Here is an 18,440-nt window from a genome sequence, read left to right as displayed (position 1 = left end):
AGTCTTCTACTTAAATTAGAGTGACTATGTCTGAAGATACAAGTTCTGTTTCAAGTAACTAGGAGCTAAGGGCTTTCCTTTCTTATTATTTGCAACCTGCTGTTTCATTCTGTGCTAGTTCCATATTCCATGGAACTCAACATAATCTTCCATGTTAGAAGAAATGTTTAATTTATATGCTTGAAGTCACAATAACCAATGTAGGAATCAGAAAAAAACAGAGTTGTGTAAAAAATAGTTTTGTTTTTGTTTCAGATTTGAATTATTGGAGGTTCTCAGTTTTAATTCTGTGTTCTATTTCTGTTTCAGGTTTGAATTATTAGAGGTTTTCAGTTTTGATTCTGTGAGACGGCGAATGAGTGTAATTGTTAAATCTTCAGCAGGTAAGGCTGTCGCATTCTGTTCAATTTTTTTGTCTCACTTGAATTTGTTTCAGATTTATCAGAGTTAAGCATTAAACCCAGTCTGTATGCCTTTCTTTATAAAATAAGGGACCAGGTACTAGCATGAGTACAAATACTACAAAAAAGTTGGAAGAAAACATTTAGAAGACTTATTAATTTGGATGTTTTTTGAAGAAAGTATATTTAGTTATTTTGAATTCCATATGTTGTCTCTTTTAGGGGATATATTTCTGTTTTGTAAGGGAGCAGATTCCTCCATATTTCCTAGAGTTAAAGAAGGTAAAATTGAGCAAGTACGATCCCGAGTACAGCGCAATGCAGTGGTAAGATTCCATTTTATTGATCTGTTCACATGATATCAGTGTCCAAAAGAAATTAAGTGTTCTGACCTCCTGCTTTTTCTGCTAACAGATATGTTTTTATAGGCACCAAGGTTATTCTATGTCAAGGTTCACTCAGGCTTTGTGACTAGCAGGCTGTGTAACTCCCTTACTTGCATCTGTCTTCCATCTCATCCTCCAAATGTCAGTTGTGGTGCAGTATGAATACATTAGATGTGCACAACTGTATGCTAAACCAGAGGTCATCAGTTAGCTCATTAGCAGGCAATTTCACAAGTGTGGTTTGAATTAATTTTTGAATAGAAGAAAAGTGAAAAAGAGTAAATCTCTGTAAAAACTATAGCTAGTTTCATACCCCAGCCTTAGCAACTGTGATTTGCTACATTTGCTGTACAAGTTTTGGGGAGACAGTGCAGTGATCAGCAATATCTTATATTTTTTGCTTGCTAAAAATCAGCTATGTAACTGGCTGATAATCTTCAAAAGAAATTTAGAACTTAGTTTTACCTGAAGGTAGTATTTGGAGTGGTCAATTATTGAATTTTGTTGTATCTGAAAATATGCAGAACTCATTGCAATGCAGGACAACTGCCAGTCTTACATAGAATATAATTTGCCGGCATCCAGTACTCAAACTGAAAACAAAGTGTTATTACAGATATGTGAGAAAAAAACCCTACAGTGTCACCTGCTTTTTTTTTGAAGCAAAAAGCTCTCAAAGTGCTTTACTAAGCTTCATTATATGGAACTATCTGATTACAAGTGAAAGAGGCTAATGAAATTGAAAAATATTTGCATATCAAATCCATTCAGTATCTGTCAAGGAAAAAAATCCAGACCAGCACCTATTTATTAATCCTGCATAATTGGAAATAAGACTGGCTCCTACACACAGAAGCCTCTCAAAGAAAATGCTTGGCACCTGCTTTTATAAATTTCAAGAGGCAGGGAGATATTTTAATAATTGTCCTTCTTGGTTTGGTAATAAGTAACTATACAAAGACCTACTGCATAAATTAAAGTTAAGGAAGCTGAAGTGCCAGTTAAATGGTGTTGTGAGAAGCAATATATAACTGAGGTGGCAAAACTTTACTGTGTTTTTTCCCACCTTACACAATCTATATACTCCCTTTCTTATTCATCACTCAGTCCAGAAGTTTGATGCAGTCTGAAACACCCACAGCTAAATTCTAGTTTTCACTTGACTGAAATGGTACAGTTGGATTTTCACTTTCAGTTCTGTTTGTGACGTTTGGTCACAGTCTGTGGATCTGTTGCAACACAGCATCAAAATCAGACTGTGTAGAGCTACTATTTATATTACTATTATTTATTCTGACTCATCCTGCCTAATTGTACACATAGGGAAGGAAACCTTTACCTTGACTTTGCCTTCTCTTGTAATCTCATATATCCAGTTGAATCACTAAGCTGTTTATCTTCTGGGAGATTGAGATTGGTCCATCAGGTTGTAACTGCTTTTAGAGTAAAACATAATTAAGCTGAACCATATCCTAGTCAATACTATACTATATTAGTTTATACTTATTCACTTCATGATGTTCCTTTTTCAAATCCTCCAGCATAAACACCAGAAAGAAGTCTAAGAAGAGTTTTGTAAAATGCATTTTATTTCTTTAGGAGGGACTGCGAACGTTGTGTGTTGCATATAAGAAGCTCACAGCAGAAGAATATAGCAATGTACAGAAGCTGCTTCAGAGTGCAAAGTTGGCCCTTCAGGAGCGGGATAAGAAATTGGCAGAAGTGTATGAGAAGATAGAAAGAGATTTTATATTACTTGGTGCTACAGCTGTTGAAGATCGGTTAGTTAGTACATTTCTTAGTTTCTTTTCTTCAGTGATGATGATAAACTAATTGAAGACTTCCTCTGCATTAGAGATTTTTTTGGGAAACCCCTTATTTTAATTGATTCCACACCCTTGGCTTACTAAAATTACACATGGTAACTTTATAACTTAGTAAGCAAGTAATAATAGTTACGTGTACAAAATCATTGTATTTGAACCATGTAATTTCTTGATCAAGATACAGGCAAAAGTTTCAGAGGAAAGGACTACAAAATGGGTATTGAGGAAATGAAGGAAGAACCTTTAGGTCTTGAAAAGATTCAAAAACATATACTAGTCCCCTAAACATTTTTGGAGTCATACTTAGGGGAAAATTTTTAGATCTGATAACTTCTATTGAAACTTTTTATTTGTTTATGAAAATCTTGCAATAAAGACCTTTCTCATTCCCAAGCAATCCATAAATGTATATTGTCAATTGACTTCACAGACTACAAGAAAAAGCTGCTGACACTATTGAAGCACTCCAGAAAGCAGGAATTAAAGTTTGGGTTCTGACAGGAGACAAAATGGAGACTGCTGCTGCTACTTGCTACGCTTGTAAACTTTTCCGAAGAAATACACAAATACTTGAGCTAACCACAAAGAAAATTGAGGAACAGAGTTTACACGATGTGCTTTTTGACCTAAACAAAACTGTCATAAGACAAAATGGCAGCTTAACCAGGGATACCTTCTCAGGGTAAGGAAAAAGTTGGATTTTCAGGCCAGAAATGGGCTTCTGGGCATTTTGCAAACAGTGAAATTACGACCAATTACCTTAAAAACAGCAGTGTATTTCAGCTTCTGTTGCTAACATGTAAATTATTGTATGGAAATTAAGTATACACTTGTTTAGATAAATTTAGGGTTTCAGTCATGGTTCTTTATCTCACTTCTGGTACTAGTTTTACTTTTAAAAGAATAATCCCATCTGATACTGTAATAATTTTTGCACCGTAAAACCATTCGCAATGACTTAACAAGCATTTGTGATACTACTGTAGCAGAAATTTTCTATAACTCTCTCTTACAGCTTAAATCTCTGAAACAGATAATTTTGCATAGCTCTCCTTACAATTTATACCCCACTGGTCTAATCAAGAACATTTGTATATTCATTTAAATAAGTAATTTTTCTCCATGTCATCTGTACTATTTTGTTTAAGTACCACAGGCCTTAGAAGGTGTGGTCAAACATGTTTGCTTAACTTTTTGTGCAATGGCAATTTTCTACATGTTAAAACTCTTAGGATTTTTTTTGCCTTTATCTCGAGAGCTAGAGAATGGTACTAAGATAGTAAAAGCAGGAACCTGCCTGTATGTTCAAATAATTCAGGCTAAAAATATTTCACTATAATGCACCAAATATTCAGAACCAAAATTCATTGTTTGAACTTTGTAATGATACTTTTTCATTTGATATCATTGTACACCAGTGGCATTGCCCTATTTTTGCCAATGCTAACAAAGTGGAGAAAATATCTGGGAGCTGTTACTAAATGTAGTTTACAGAATTTTACTTGTCAAAAATATCTTCTGTTCTAGTAAAAAATGATGGAGATGCTTCAAATACATAATAATAAATATGGTGGTTTTCTCACAAACACTGGTCTTGGAGAAACCATGGTTGTTCAAACACTATGCACAGTAGTGTGTAACCTTGGAACACTGCAAAGAGAGTAAAAATAAACCTCAGTGTACATTTATACAACATTCAGTGCTTGACCAGGAGCCTGAGGCTGCTGTGAAATGCAGGCAGATGCAAGGAATAACTTGTCTGGATGCTGCAGAAAATGGTTCTTGCAGTCCAGACCATCTTATCTTCCCCATTATTCAGTGTATGATAAAGAATAAATTACTTTCTGTAGCTGTGGTTACACTTCTAGCAATGCTCAAATTACTACATGTATACTGCTAATAGATTTTTATGTGCGAGAATATATTGTAATATTATAGGAAACATAAATAATGATTTTTAATTTAGTATTATAAATAAACCAATATTTGACTTAGGCACTACTCTAAAGGCAAATACCCATACTCTAGATGTAGACAATGGCTTTTGCCATGTGGGAAAACAGGTTTCTTTCAGGCATTTCCTTCAATGCACAATATACTTCTGTAAAAATAAAACTAATTCCTCATCAGAGTACCAAAGGCCTTTCCCTTTAACTTATTTTTCCTCTGTGTTATGGAATGTGCTGCAAAATTAACTTTATTCCTGCCACTTGGTTTACCTCACTGCACTTCTTGGAACCTTTTCAAACCAAACTGAAAATTCATTAATTACAGACTCATACATACCAGTGAAGTCACTGAGGTATCAGATTTATGTATTCAAACTGGTGAAGTACTGAATTTTCAACATAATCCAGAATTTTAAGATGTTGTAAATACTAGTTTGATACAAGGAATTTCTTAATGTATTATCTTTACAGTATTCTATACTTATTATTTTTTCATTAATTTATTTTCACATAACTCTTATTGCCAGATTTAAACGTGTCTGAGAATTTTATAGTGACACTTAGTTTATATTTTATCCCTGAACAGACTTTCATCTGATACGCAAGATTATGGTTTAATTATTGATGGAGCAGCATTATCATTAATAATGAAACCAAGACATGATGGGAGCTCTGGTAACTACAGAGACATCTTTCTTAATATTTGCAGAAACTGCACTGCAGTGTTATGCTGTCGAATGGCACCTCTGCAAAAAGCACAGGTTTGTGTTTAGTTTCATAATGACTTGCTAGCTATGCACATATGTAAATATTGAAGGTTAATCCTCTATATGACTTACTATGATAACTTAAGATGCTACCATTCACTTTTTTATCTTCTAAAATGGAGAAAGTAAAAAAAAAAAAATGAAAGGAGAGGGGAGACTTTCTGCTGGTAAGCAATTTAGATAATGGTATTGCTAAAACAGGATCCAGCTGTGCACCTGAATTTGGTTTAGGTACATACTATTCAAATTTTATGGTTGGTATATGCTAACATGAACTTGTTTAATAAATGAACTAACTGCTCTCTTTTTTACCTAACAAGCTTTGTATGGTCTACTCTTTTAACACTACAAGAACCTGTGTTACATATTACTGCAGAGTGATAGTTTTTCTCTGTTTTTAACATAAGTGGAAAGCCAAGAAGGATCCAGACAAAAAGTGTGTGCATTACCATTTTTAAGTATACTTGACTGTTGCATTTGTTGCTTGTGTCAAGTGAAAATAGATCCTTTCATTACTGAAGCCTCTCAAGATACCTGAAGAACTTTTAAAGGAAGTACTGGAATATGCATTCCTTTTTTCTTTCAGTTTGTCATGTCTTTTTCTCAGTGTCGTAGGTACAGCATATGTAACCCTTATTCACATTAACAGTTGTATTTAGCCAGCACTATAACTATCTGGAAGTGTGTAGAAGTTTTTAGTTGCAGCTGACTCAGTTACCATATTTACAGAGGTGATAATTTGTAATGGAGAGATTTGAAGTCAAATTTTTGGGCAGTTTATATGTCAATAGATTTATAGGTATACAGAGTCCAATATATTTTCTTAAACATAGGAAAAAAGTTCAACACAGATAAGAAAGCAGAAGTTTTAATCTTTCATTTCAGGATTTCTTTGAAATGGTGCATTCTGTCTCTGGAACCCTCTTAATTTATTGATGCACTGACACGGCATTAAGCAATCTCAACATCTTCCATTATTCAGCTCTTCCTTCTTCCTGTCTCATCTCTCTCAAAGTAGTTCAGAAGTATTTTAAAAATGTTTGGAACAAATACTTTGTAGCATGAAGGAACTGTGATCTTTATGCATAGTTGTTACATTGAGAAATGTTGCTTTTGTGTTCCTTCAGAGAATTTCTTATAAAACTGTCCTGGTAAATCTTTTTTCCAGATTGTAAAGTTGATTAAATTATCAAAAGAACATCCTATCACATTAGCAATTGGTGATGGAGCAAATGATGTCAGTATGATTCTAGAAGCACATGTTGGTATAGGTAAGTCTGCTCCTTAGTATATTATTTCAAGTGAAATGACAAAACCCATATATTTCTTAAAAATAGGCAATCTCAAAGAATCAGGTTATATGTATTATAAATGACTTTTAGTGTATTTAGCCTAGGAATTGTATGAGATATAGTTGTGATCTCCCATTACCTCAGTATCATTGCATTATTATATAATTTGGTAATTAATTATATCTTTTTAATAGTTCTTTAGTTATTAAATAGCTTCATCTCTTTTGTTTTTTAAAGGAATCATTGGCAGAGAAGGTCGCCAAGCAGCAAGAAACAGTGACTATGCAATACCTAAATTTAAACATTTGAAAAAAATGTTGCTTGTTCATGGGCATTTTTATTACATTAGGATATCTGAACTTGTGCAATACTTCTTTTATAAGGTAGGATAATGCTTATTCCAATTACATAAACCTCAAAAACTTAAATGGTAATATCTGACTATATACAATTTCTGCAGCTAATGGTACAAACCAGCAACAATTCCATAAAGAGATTTTCTTGAATACCAGATGCAGTGCTGAAATGGGATTATTCATTTTATTCTGAACATGAAGTGAAATAGCTTTTATATAGATAGATTCTGTAATAGATGTTACATTTAAAACCAAAAATTGTAACTTATTTTTTCATATCCTATAAATTCTGGCTCAGACTGGTCTATTTCCAGTATCTTCCAGGTTGTCTCTATAGTGAACTTCTAAATCACATTGATAATGGTATTTGAGAACTTAGACATCACTGCAAATTAAGTTATGCTAAATTCATTAGGATAGTGTAGGTGGAGAAAGTTCATAGTTTTGTTCTTTATAAGTGTTGGCACCCAATCCAAGTTCTTTTGCTAAGCAATGGAAGATTATAGAAAGGAGCTGTCGCAGGGTAATTCAGGGTTCTAGTGTTCAACTATAGGTATAATTGGGAGAGGATGGCATTTGGGGTTACAACTGGAAACATCTTACAGCTGCTTTGCTGGAAGCCATGCTAACCAGAGTATCCATGCTTGCTTATCATGGTTTATCTCCTCCTTTGGATTGTCCCTTTTTTGCTTTGCTTTAACTGAACTGTATTCCTGGATCCCAAATTTCACTGCCCTTGAATTTTCAAACTATAGCCTTATATGATTGTTTTGAAAATATTTTAAGTGGGCTTTTTTCTAACAGTACTACTACAAGATGTGACTATTGGGGTTTAATATATGTAGTTTTATCTATTGTTCCTGCAATGCTCACTATTGTTAGTGATACAAAACTGTGATATACATATCTATAGCATTGTATATAAATTAGTGCATTTTGCTTGACAACAGTGACTTTGTTTTTCAGAATGTCTGCTTCATTTTTCCTCAGTTTTTATATCAGTTCTTCTGTGGGTTTTCTCAACAGGTTAGTTGTTCTTCATCAATATCATGTTATCTATTTTGCTTTTTTTGTAACAAAAATAAATGATCTTTCTGAGAATTTAGTGTTAATTTACAAAGAGGAACATCACTTTTGGTTCATATGGTATTAAGTGGCAATTATATTTAAGTTACAGAAGTTAGTTTTATGAATTATCACAAAAGCAATGTTAAAGTCAAGGAATACAGAAATACAATATTTGGAAATGGCAGTGCAAAGTGAAATGTCTGTGGGAAGCATACAGTCAGTCAGATTTAGGCCTTCTGGACATTAAGCAACGAAATCCTGAAAAATGAGTAATTGAAACAGTTGTTCATTTTTAGAATCAAGAATGAAAATGAGAAAATAAACTAGCCTTCTCTAGCATGAACAGCTATGAATTACAAATTTCAAATGAATAGCAGCATTCAATTAGTTGAAAAGAAAATATAAAAACTAAAAAATAGAGAAAAAGTGAACTGTTGGTCAGCAGAGAAGTGCTGTCACTCAGGAGATGACCCAGTATTTGCCTTCCTTAATTTTTCTTTATTTTCTCTTCTCCCTTGCTCTCATCTAATTTGTGTCAAAAAGATCTACCTCTTCTTGCTTCTGAATGAGGGTGCAAAAAACAAAGGAATGAATGACTGAATTTAGACAAAAAGGATTTATGTTTTCAGTATTAAATTAAGTAAGAGTTGGATTTAATTGGGAGAAAATAGTACTATTGCTTTGAATTTGTTGAAAGAAAGCCCCGGTACACTGATGATACATATGTGAAAAAGCATCTCAGTGAGAAGAAGAATCAAAGACACATTGGGATGTTTCATCTTTGCTTTTTTCGTAACAAAGAAAGGATCTTCCTGAGCTTGGGAAGCTCATTGCAGTCATACACAGCTGAAAAACCTCTGGAGGGGTCTTGCTTCTTCTCTGAATATCTCCATATTTTATAGACAGTGAGGAAATAAAAGGGAAGTGAGATACATGGATGTTGTGTCAGAGAAGAATTTCTTCTTCCAAAGGAATGCACTCTTCAGTTTGGGTACTTTGGAGTTGGTATTACAGCTGAAACAATAGGTGGGGCCAGTATGTGGACCAGACTGGTCCATGAAATGGATTTTTCTGCTGATCTTTTTCCTCCAGGTAAATGTAATACAAGTGGAAAGTTGTGTCCTGTATCAGTTAGCAGCTGTTCAGGGGTATTTGCTTCCATTCTGAAGGAATATAACTTTGGTTGCCTGCAGGAGTTCATGTATTCATTTTAAATCAAGTCTCGTGCAGAGGATTTAATTTGAAAGTAAGGTTTAATTTAAAATTAAAAGTAGTTGATCTAATTCTTTTCCATCTACAGACTTTATATGATACTGCGTATCTAACACTGTACAATATCAGCTTCACCTCCCTTCCTATCCTCGTGTATGGTCTAATGGAACAACATGTCAGTCCAGACACACTCAAGAGAGAGCCTTCCCTGTACAGGTAAAATTAAAACACTGTACCCCAAGTTTGACTGTTCAGTTGTGGGATCTGTGTCTGTTACAGTGGAAGTCCTCAGGATTTCTGTACCACAAGGATACATCAACATCAGATACACTGCAACTGAAGGGCTGAAGACCATGTGCATGGCCTACAAAGTACAGTAGATAAACATGTATTTTTATATGCACATTTACAAACCACACCATGCATTTGCTGCAAAGGGAGTGAGAGCAAAATAGAAATTACTGTTTAGAAAAATCACATTAGGAGATTTATTTTAGTACTCTCTGTTTCCTCCAACCATGGGGAAGAAACATGGGGAACCAAAGTATTTTTTAAAAAGAACGCATGCTGGTTTTTTCTATATGCATGTTTTATTCTGAAAGAAAAGATGACTGAGTGTTAAGAGAGTATCAGAGGATATATTCTGTGTGGTGTCCAGCATTGTCCTCTGCATTGTTGACTCACTTCTGTGCATTGGAATTGACTTCTTTAGGTTTTTAGCCATTTGAAATACAGTTCATGCCAATTAACTGCATTTGGCCATCTAAATTAGGACCAGTGTCCAGTTTAGATCCTTGTAGCTGCAAAGCCAGTACATTTCAGGGAGGGATAACAGTAGATAATCAAAGGAAAAACATTCTTTGAAAGAAGTAATACTAGCTGCCCAAATGTTAATCAATGTAGTGGTATGTTTTTACCAGTAAATTGAAGAAGAATACAAGAGATTAATGTTGAGTTTTAACAGTAATATTTTTATTTTCTCTTTGATGTTTTGAATGTTTTTGATTTAGAAATGGTAATTCAGAAGCCTTTTTTTGGTTTATGAACGCTAGCAGAGCTTATTTGTCAGAAACTTCTGGGTTTTGATACCTAACAGAGCTTATTGCTAAGCTGTTTTGGGCAATAGTAATTGTCCTGGGCCAGGTGAGGCTATTGTTGACCACATATGGGTTTGCAGTCTGAATTGTTAATCTCTGGGGAGAAATTACTTCATATGGTCATCAGACAGTCTTTATAAAATTAATATGGTGGAAGCACTGGTTGATAGTAAATGTTTCTGTAACTCAGGGTTTTCATTTAGCCGTGTCCTGATTTACTCTGCGTTCTGTACTCTATGCCAAGTTGATACATACTCATTCTGTGGAGAAAAACTCAAGCTGTAACATTTAAATTTTTTTTGTAGTAAGAAAATACATGTTAGTAAGGAGTTCTGTTGTTGACAAATCCCTGTATGTGTGGAAAAACATTCAAGAAACTGTATTTGACCTGAAGCTTCAAGCCAAGTGCAAACCCCTTGTTTCACATTCCACATAAAATTCATGTTTTATTTTGTTGCAGTAGTCTGTATATAAGTATCCTAGGAGAAATAAAGCAATGTCTCCAGAGACCTCTAGTGTTTCCATTTAATATCTGCAGTGGATCATGACATACACAGCAAGCACTGGAAAAGAGATACCTTCTCTAAAAAGATTGAAAACTAAGTGGGTACAGCAAAGCCATTGTTGAAATAAGCAGAATTACAGGGAGCAGTAAAAAGGGTTTAGTAAGAATTAAATAAAAATACATAAAGAGGGCATTTTGAGGAAAAAGTTAGATTTTAAGTGGTAGGCAGTTGAAATGTGGTGGCTTTCAGGAAACAATATGAATTATCTCATTTATCTGGGATGTTCAAACCTGCTGATAACAAGTATACGTTTCTTGTTTCACACAGAGATGTTGCCAAGAATGCTTTGCTGCGCTGGCGTGCATTTATTTATTGGACATTCCTAGGAGTGTTTGATGCTGTGGTATTTTTCTTTGGTGCCTATTTATTGTTAGACAACACAGTTGTGACCAGCAATGGACAGGTTAGTGTTGGATTTCATCAGTCAGTGGTAATTTTTTTTTTAATGCCAATTGCAAAATTAACATTTTCACATTTAAAATTAAAAAATTTGTTTTCTTCAATATTTCATGCAAGATGATAACTTTTTTATGAGTTACTGTGAGATAGATGGGTTATCTGTTTAATAAAATCTGAACTATGCAATAAAACATACTGTGTATTAGTAAGCAGAGACATAGGATTGGACACTAATTAGTTTTTATATTTCATCTTTTTGTCACAAAATTAAATTTAGCATTTATATAATGCAGAACTGTATTTTAAACACATCATAATTGCTAACTAGAGTGATCATCTCTTCTATCAATATATAGCATAGATTCCATGTATTACTTCTGAATTTATACAGTAACTTTTCAGTTTCATACTTAACATGCATCTGATGAATATCTGTTTAACATATCAAAAGACTCTCAGTAGAGTCATTATGAATGATCATAAAAGATCTTAAATATAACAAGCTTTTTCATAGTTTAATTATTTTTTACATATAGCAGCTTAAAATAATTTCTCTCTACTTGCTTTGCAGTCACATGAATGCAAATTTTATGAACTTTTGCATTTTATTTATTTTATCCATTGATATTTTGGTCTATTTTATTTGTGTGCTTTTTTTCTTTTTGCTACTTGCTTCTCTTCCTATCCTCAGCTAATGACAACCAGCACTCACATGGTAAGACTATTGTGGATTTGTCATGATATCCATTTCATCTTTCACTGTTCTTAAATTAAACTGTTAAAGAGCAGTAAAAATATCATTTAAGCCTACAGGTAGAAATGTTCTTTATAGCTAGTCTCTAAGTACTTAAAAGGAACATTATACAAAGTATATTGAGGTATATGAGGTGTGGTAAAGAGCCATGAACTTTAAAAAAGCTTTTTGCTTCCTTGCATTTTGTTACTCTGTTGTATGCTTTTCTGTAACCTACATTTTTGTTGCTGACTCTGCTACGGAAATTTTTTACAGAAGTTTATGCTATAATATGCTTTAATGGTTTTAGAAAACGTCCTCAAAGTGAGAGAGAAAATAAACACAAACACAATTTTGTTGCCTGTATGCAGCATGCACATTTGCTAGAAATGCAGTGTTCACATATAATTAAAAACCACTTTTGTGACATCTGTCAAGGAAATGACCTTCTAGTGTGAGAGAGAACTCTAGTTAAAAAGTGTTTTTCCTAAGAACACAGTGAACTTCCACTAGACAGAACTGTACACTGCACTATAGCTTTTTTTGGTACCATTGTGCTCTCTGTTGGATGTCCAAAATTCTTCATCACCATATACTTTTGGTGCTGATAATTAGAGTTACCATACCTTTACCAATTTTGTAAACCGTTTCTATTGCAAATATTCTGACTCAGTTCCTTTCTGAAATTCTAGTCATCTTCCATTGCACACATTCAATCTAATTCTAAGGCTCTAAAGCCAGATTAATGTCTAATTCTTAAAATTTCAGATGTTGAAGTCTACAACTAGATACCCATGTTAACACTTAAAGATAATATGTTGCTTGAGGGGACATTCTGAGTCTTGAATATCTGTGATAGAAAATTTGTTACTATTTTGAGGTGCATACCTATGTTTATGTATAAAACTTGAGAGATATTAAGCTGCAATTTTAGATTTAAAGGCTTGAAAATTTCAAGTGTTCAGGAACAGTCAGAGACACTTACATGAGTTTATACACACATGAATGCTAATAGGTGTTGATAGTTATTTCCCAGTTATTTTCCCTTTTATCTGGAAAAAGTTAGTGAAGTATTTGAAGGTTTGAAAGGTTTGCTACTGCAAGATGTTATTATTGAACAGGTGAAAGGTAGAAAGCAGTAAAAAAACATAAAAGAGCTGACAGTGACACTAATGCCATGAGTGATACGTAGTAATACAAGTCAGGTTCCAGATTGTTAAAATGGGTACTGAAGCAAAAATTTGATTTTTTTCCCCCACAAATGAACTAATCGCTATAATTGCAAAACTAATAAAAAATTGCCAAAGTCAAGATCTTTCCCATACATTGATGCCTATCAGACTAAAATGATTGTACCATTAAGCTTGCTTCCAAACACAATTTCCCCCCAAAATGTTTTGCAGTATTTAGAAATTAGTTTGAAACTATTTGCTTCCTGTTGTGTGATATTACTAGAATAATGGAAAAAATGTACTTCTAGTTATTGAGATCTACTTCATAAATGCCTCCCTTACTCATTTTCTGGTAAGCAAAACTAAGATGCCAAAGATTTATCTCCTATAAATTTTTATTAATTTGTGATAATGATTTGTGTGTAAGATGTTCCACTATGGATAGGACATCATGCTCGGTTGCAAAAACATGCAGTTAGAAATCAGATAAAGAAGAAAGGGAGGCATTGTAGAAGTCACTGCAAATTGCAAATATCATCTTAATTTACCCATATAATAAAATGTACTTCCTGGGTGATTTTCTATTTTTTTTTTTCTTCACATTTGATACAGAGTATATTAAATGCAATTAATTTAATATAGTTGACAGAGACTAAGTTAAAAGGAATAACTGAGTGAGAAATACAAAACACAGGAAGGAAGATAGGTGAGCAGAATGCTGAACAGGAGCATGGAAGATCAACAAATACAGTCACAGTAGGAGGAAGGAAAGTCTTGGATAGTCTAGGAGTGGAACATAGAAAAAATACTTACAAAACTAGATGTTAACAAACAGACTTACAAAAGAATGATTCATTGCCTGAAGGCATGAGTAGTATCTTGAGACATTCAAACCTAAAAAGACATCGGGAATTTTTGTAACTCACACCTTCCTATACTACTTTGCTTACTTTTCTCTGTGCCAAAGTAGCAGCTTTATGGATCTTGTCCCTGTGCTGGAACCTTACTTTCTGAGTCAGTAAGATAGGTGGATAAGGGGTTTGGTTGCAGACCAATGCTTTCTATCTAGCCTAACAAACAGATAGGGGAAGGTTGTTTCAAATTCTTTATTTCATCTAGCAGCTTTTATTGCAAATATGGATAAATTGTTCAGTGTGCAGAAACTTAAACTGACAGTAGGCTCTCTGAGACATGCTACATATGACATGAGAATATTGTAAAATTTATCTGCAAGAAGAAAGCTGGTAAACGGCATGATTAGAAGTTGCTGATCCAGATTCCTGTCTGGTGTTAACTGCACAGGTTTTTATAGAGCACAGAAAATATAATGACGGCATGAGCCTGTATTACATATCAAAGTAAAAGATCAAAATGCTAAAGGTTTTCTAGATTTTATCTAGTATTCAATAGACTCACAGTAAGTAGTTTTAAAATAGTGAAATAATTACTGAGAATAATGAATCTTTTGGCCAGTCATCTGTTTATTATAATTTTTTTCCATTCCCAGTTGATTGCATTATCTTAGCCTAGCTTCCTACTGATTTATGTCCTGTGTCTGGCTGTGGTCTTCACTCTGAATTTTTCACACAGAGCATATTTGATCGTCTTTCCACATGGATACACTGCCATGTAATACTGGATGAGCTCATACGGAAAAGTATAGAGTGGACATAATCCACTTCAACTCACTGCTCTGTGCAGGGATAATTCAAATCAATTTGCTGAAGGCTTTGTCTAGTCTTTTTCAGTTTTTCAGTATTTCTGAAGATGCAGATTCCATTCCAGGGCAACCTATTCCAGTGTTCTTCTGTCTTCATGGTGGAAAAAATTATCACAATACCTAAGCAGAATATTTATTCTTGTTGAAGAGGAATTTGTTCCTGTTCTTCATCTTTATAGTTCTTCAGACATTTGTGGGAAGCTGCTAGATTGTTTCTCAACCTTCCCTTCACCAGATTAAACTCCTCCACCCCTCTTTGCAGAAGAGCTATAGGCTGCTAAACACATTGGTTGCCTGTCACCGATCATTTCCTATTTTTTTCACATCACTTATGAACTGAGGGGCCCAAAACTGAGCACAGTGTTCCAGGTTCAACCTCACTGTAGCTGAGTAGGTGGTAATAATAAACTTTCTTCAGTGGCCATGTTCCTTCCAGTTGCTGTGCAGTTTACCTTATGTATAGAGAGAGCACAGTATAGGCTTGTATTCAGCCTGTAGTCCACATAACCCCACTGTAACTTCCTTTTCAGCACGGCCATTGCACAGCCAGTTACTACTCTATCTTAGGTGCAAATCTTTGTACTTCTCCTTATTTAATTCCATAAGGTATCTGTTGGCCTGCTTCTCAAATCAGCAGAGGTCTCTCTGGATTGAAACTGTCATTCATTATTGCGCTGTTCTCTATTTTTATACCACCTGGTAGTTTGCTCATGATATTCTGTCACCATCCAGCTACTGACAGGTATATTCTACTATTTCCAGCCCAGTCACTGTTCCTAGTGTGGTTGACTGATTACCAGAAACCAAACATCCATCAAGGACTTTTGAGTCCAGTGATTCAACCTGTTTTGAACTCTAGTAATAGTCCATTTAGCCAACCCCTGCTTTGTTATTGTCCAAGTGTCAAATAACTTGTTAAATTCAAAATATATTGTACCCACTGCTTTTCCTTCTTAAAAACAACTCAAGCTGTTGAGTTGCCTGAGGTCCCACACTGTTGCCTGCTCCTTTCCTTCCCAAGCTTTGCTGCTAAGTGCAAGGAGCAGGTTTGTTAGTGAAGACTATTATCCAGAGTATTGAGTAATTGAGCATTTTCTTTGAAACCTTCCACTAGATTGTCTTACCACTCCATCGGCAGACTTGCATTCTTTCTTTGAAGCAAGGATAGCTGTAAATATCTTTTTTGTTTCCCTCTACTCTTGATTTTTATTAGGAAATATATGTGTGAACTTGAAGTTCAGAACAGAGCATTGGTTGTGGTCTTTTTCTATCTGAAATCTGAGGTGTGTACACACAGCAAGAAACCAGAGCACTGTGCACTGGATAGATCATGTAGGAATTCAGTTTTTGCTCAAGTGTCAGATCATGATACAAAGCAATACTAAGTTTTAAGATGTTTACTCTGAACAATTCACAACATAGTGGACAGTATTGCCTACAACTGCTTTGGACCATTTTTTCTAGGTATTTGGAACTTGGACCTTTGGAACAGTGGTGTTTACTGTGCTTGTATTCACTGTTACATTTAAGGTAAGGTATGCTGTATTTTATCCACTGAAACGTTCTTAAAACTTGTTTTTTAATTGTTGCTTATTTATATTTGTTTCTTTATATCGCCATGCATTATTTTATTACTTAAAATAGAGAGTTTTCTATCTGTGCCTTCTTAACTGTGCTCAAACATGAAAGATGTTTTTAACTACTTCTATGTAGAATTCTTTCCTATTTTCAAATGTTATAATTCTGTTTTATCTCCTGTGGGAATTCCTGTTGCAGCTAGATAGTAATAACATCATATAATATTTTTTTTTTCAGCTTGCAATAGATACACACTATTGGACGTGGATAAATCACTTTGTGATCTGGGGATCATTGGTATTCTACATTGTCTTTTCTCTGCTCTGGGGAGGAATTATTTGGTATGAACCCTAGTATTAATTGCATTGCAGAAGTTGTTTCAGAAACATAAAGTTTTTATATTGCATCTTTTTGTCACAAAATTAATTTTAGCATTTATATAATGCAGAACTCTATTTTAAACACATCATAATTGCTAACTAGAGTGATCATCTCTTCTATCAATGAATGTCTGCTCAAATCTTCTTGAAGAATGCAAGGAGAATATCAGACCCCAGGCTACCACTGGGTTTTGTCTTGGTAGTGTCAGTTAAAAGCAGCCCAAGGGTTGGTTCAAGGATCTGGCATTGTCTTTCTCAGTCAAAATGTCACAGAATAGGTCATGTCTGTGTAATAGCTGACTGTCCACCTATCTGCTGGGCTTGTGTTGGAAGCTATTTGTAGCAGTCAGAGCTAGAGACAGGGAGCAGAACTCAATATCAAATTCATCTGGATATCCAAGAGTCCTTTGTTTGAGCTCATTGTTTTGCCTCCTTACTTAGCAAAGTGGAGTTACTGTAGGTGTCTGATGACCTACATGTTGGTAAGAAGCTTTGTAGGAATTAGTGTAATTCTTGTGCATAGCCAATTTAAAGTGTTGACGGGAATTGCTGTTAAAAATTCTGTGTACTTGAAACCGAAATTTTTGGAAAGGAAATCAAGTTGGAACAAGTTCAGTTCCTTACTGCGCCTGATTGCCCTCAGGAGCTAGAAATTTTGTTTCACACTTGCAGAGATCTCAGTTACAAGGCCATCTTTTTAACTACTGCTGGAGCCATTCTACTTTGCATTCACAATATTTTGAGAGATTAAGAAGGAGGGGGCTAACTATTGGTTGGTGATTAAGATGCCATTTAATTTAGAGAAAGGATTTGTATTTAGCATGTCTTTTGCACATGAGTAACTACCTCTGAACTGCTTGGATATTATGCTGCCTCTTCTTTTTTCTAGTAAGATCAGATCTCAGTTTCTTCAGCATCAGTTTGCAGAAGTGACATTTTCCCAGATAATGTTTTCAAACCAGCCTTGCTGTGTATTAGAGATGTGACTGTGTGATTATAAAAATGTATTTCAGCTTAGTTACCTTTTTAGTATGCAAATACTATCAAATTTTGAAAACTGTCAGGAAACTGCCCTACTGGTTTTACACTGCAGTGTTGCTGCAAACTGTCCTTTGATCTTGTCTCTCAGTGATTATGGCCTCTGGTTCCCAGTACCATACAATGGTGGCATTTTCATGTCATCCAACTGCATGGGATGCAGGGAAATCAGGAAGAGAAGGTATTAATAGTATGGTTAGATAAGTATGTGGTGAATAGGATGGGGAGCATAACATGAAAGTATTAGAGATACTTATGGGAGCCTGAGAGGTATGGAAATAAGTGTGATTAACAAGCATTAGTCTGAGGATACATACAAAGGACTGTGTCTTAGCAAAGACCAGGGGAATGGTGGGTGGGACAGTAAGAAGAAAGATGGAAAATACCTGGGGCAAGATAAGGTTGGAAGAGCATAAACACATTAAGAATGAACTTAATTTATGTTTGCAAGGGGGAGACACTATGGCAGGGAGGGGACAGCATGATCTTTCCTGCAGTCT

General features: G+C 34.7%; 1 protein-coding gene across 8 annotated transcripts in view; it reads left to right on the top strand.

Moving 5' to 3' along the window:
* Window positions 1-18,440, top strand: part of ATP11A (ATPase phospholipid transporting 11A) — a 122,829-nt gene that overhangs the window by 93,342 nt on the left and 11,047 nt on the right. For 7 of the 8 annotated variants that reach the window (XR_014949768.1, XM_085558745.1, XM_085558719.1 and 4 more), the window contains 12 exons: window positions 310-383; window positions 624-727; window positions 2,387-2,568; window positions 3,044-3,295; window positions 5,149-5,323; window positions 6,498-6,600; window positions 6,859-7,004; window positions 7,944-8,003; window positions 9,346-9,473; window positions 11,188-11,323; window positions 16,409-16,474; window positions 16,760-16,863. Coding sequence is in view for 7 of the 8 variants with exons in the window: in XM_085558745.1 (XP_085414871.1) it covers window positions 310-383; window positions 624-727; window positions 2,387-2,568; window positions 3,044-3,295; window positions 5,149-5,323; window positions 6,498-6,600; window positions 6,859-7,004; window positions 7,944-8,003; window positions 9,346-9,473; window positions 11,188-11,323; window positions 16,409-16,474; window positions 16,760-16,863 (1,530 nt within the window). In the remaining variant the exon portion in view is untranslated. Of the gene's footprint in view, window positions 1-309; window positions 384-623; window positions 728-2,386; window positions 2,569-3,043; window positions 3,296-5,148; window positions 5,324-6,497; window positions 6,601-6,858; window positions 7,005-7,943; window positions 8,004-9,345; window positions 9,474-11,187; window positions 11,324-12,010; window positions 12,935-16,408; window positions 16,475-16,759; window positions 16,864-18,440 lie in introns of those variants that run through there. The other variant, XM_085558759.1, reaches the window with a different exon arrangement.

The sequence above is a fragment of the Lonchura striata genome, chromosome 1, assembly GCF_050655825.1.
Source record: "Lonchura striata isolate lonStrDom1 chromosome 1, ASM5065582v1, whole genome shotgun sequence".
NCBI classification, from domain to species: domain Eukaryota; kingdom Metazoa; phylum Chordata; class Aves; order Passeriformes; family Estrildidae; genus Lonchura; species Lonchura striata.
This window is presented reverse-complemented; position numbering and strand designations above follow the sequence as displayed.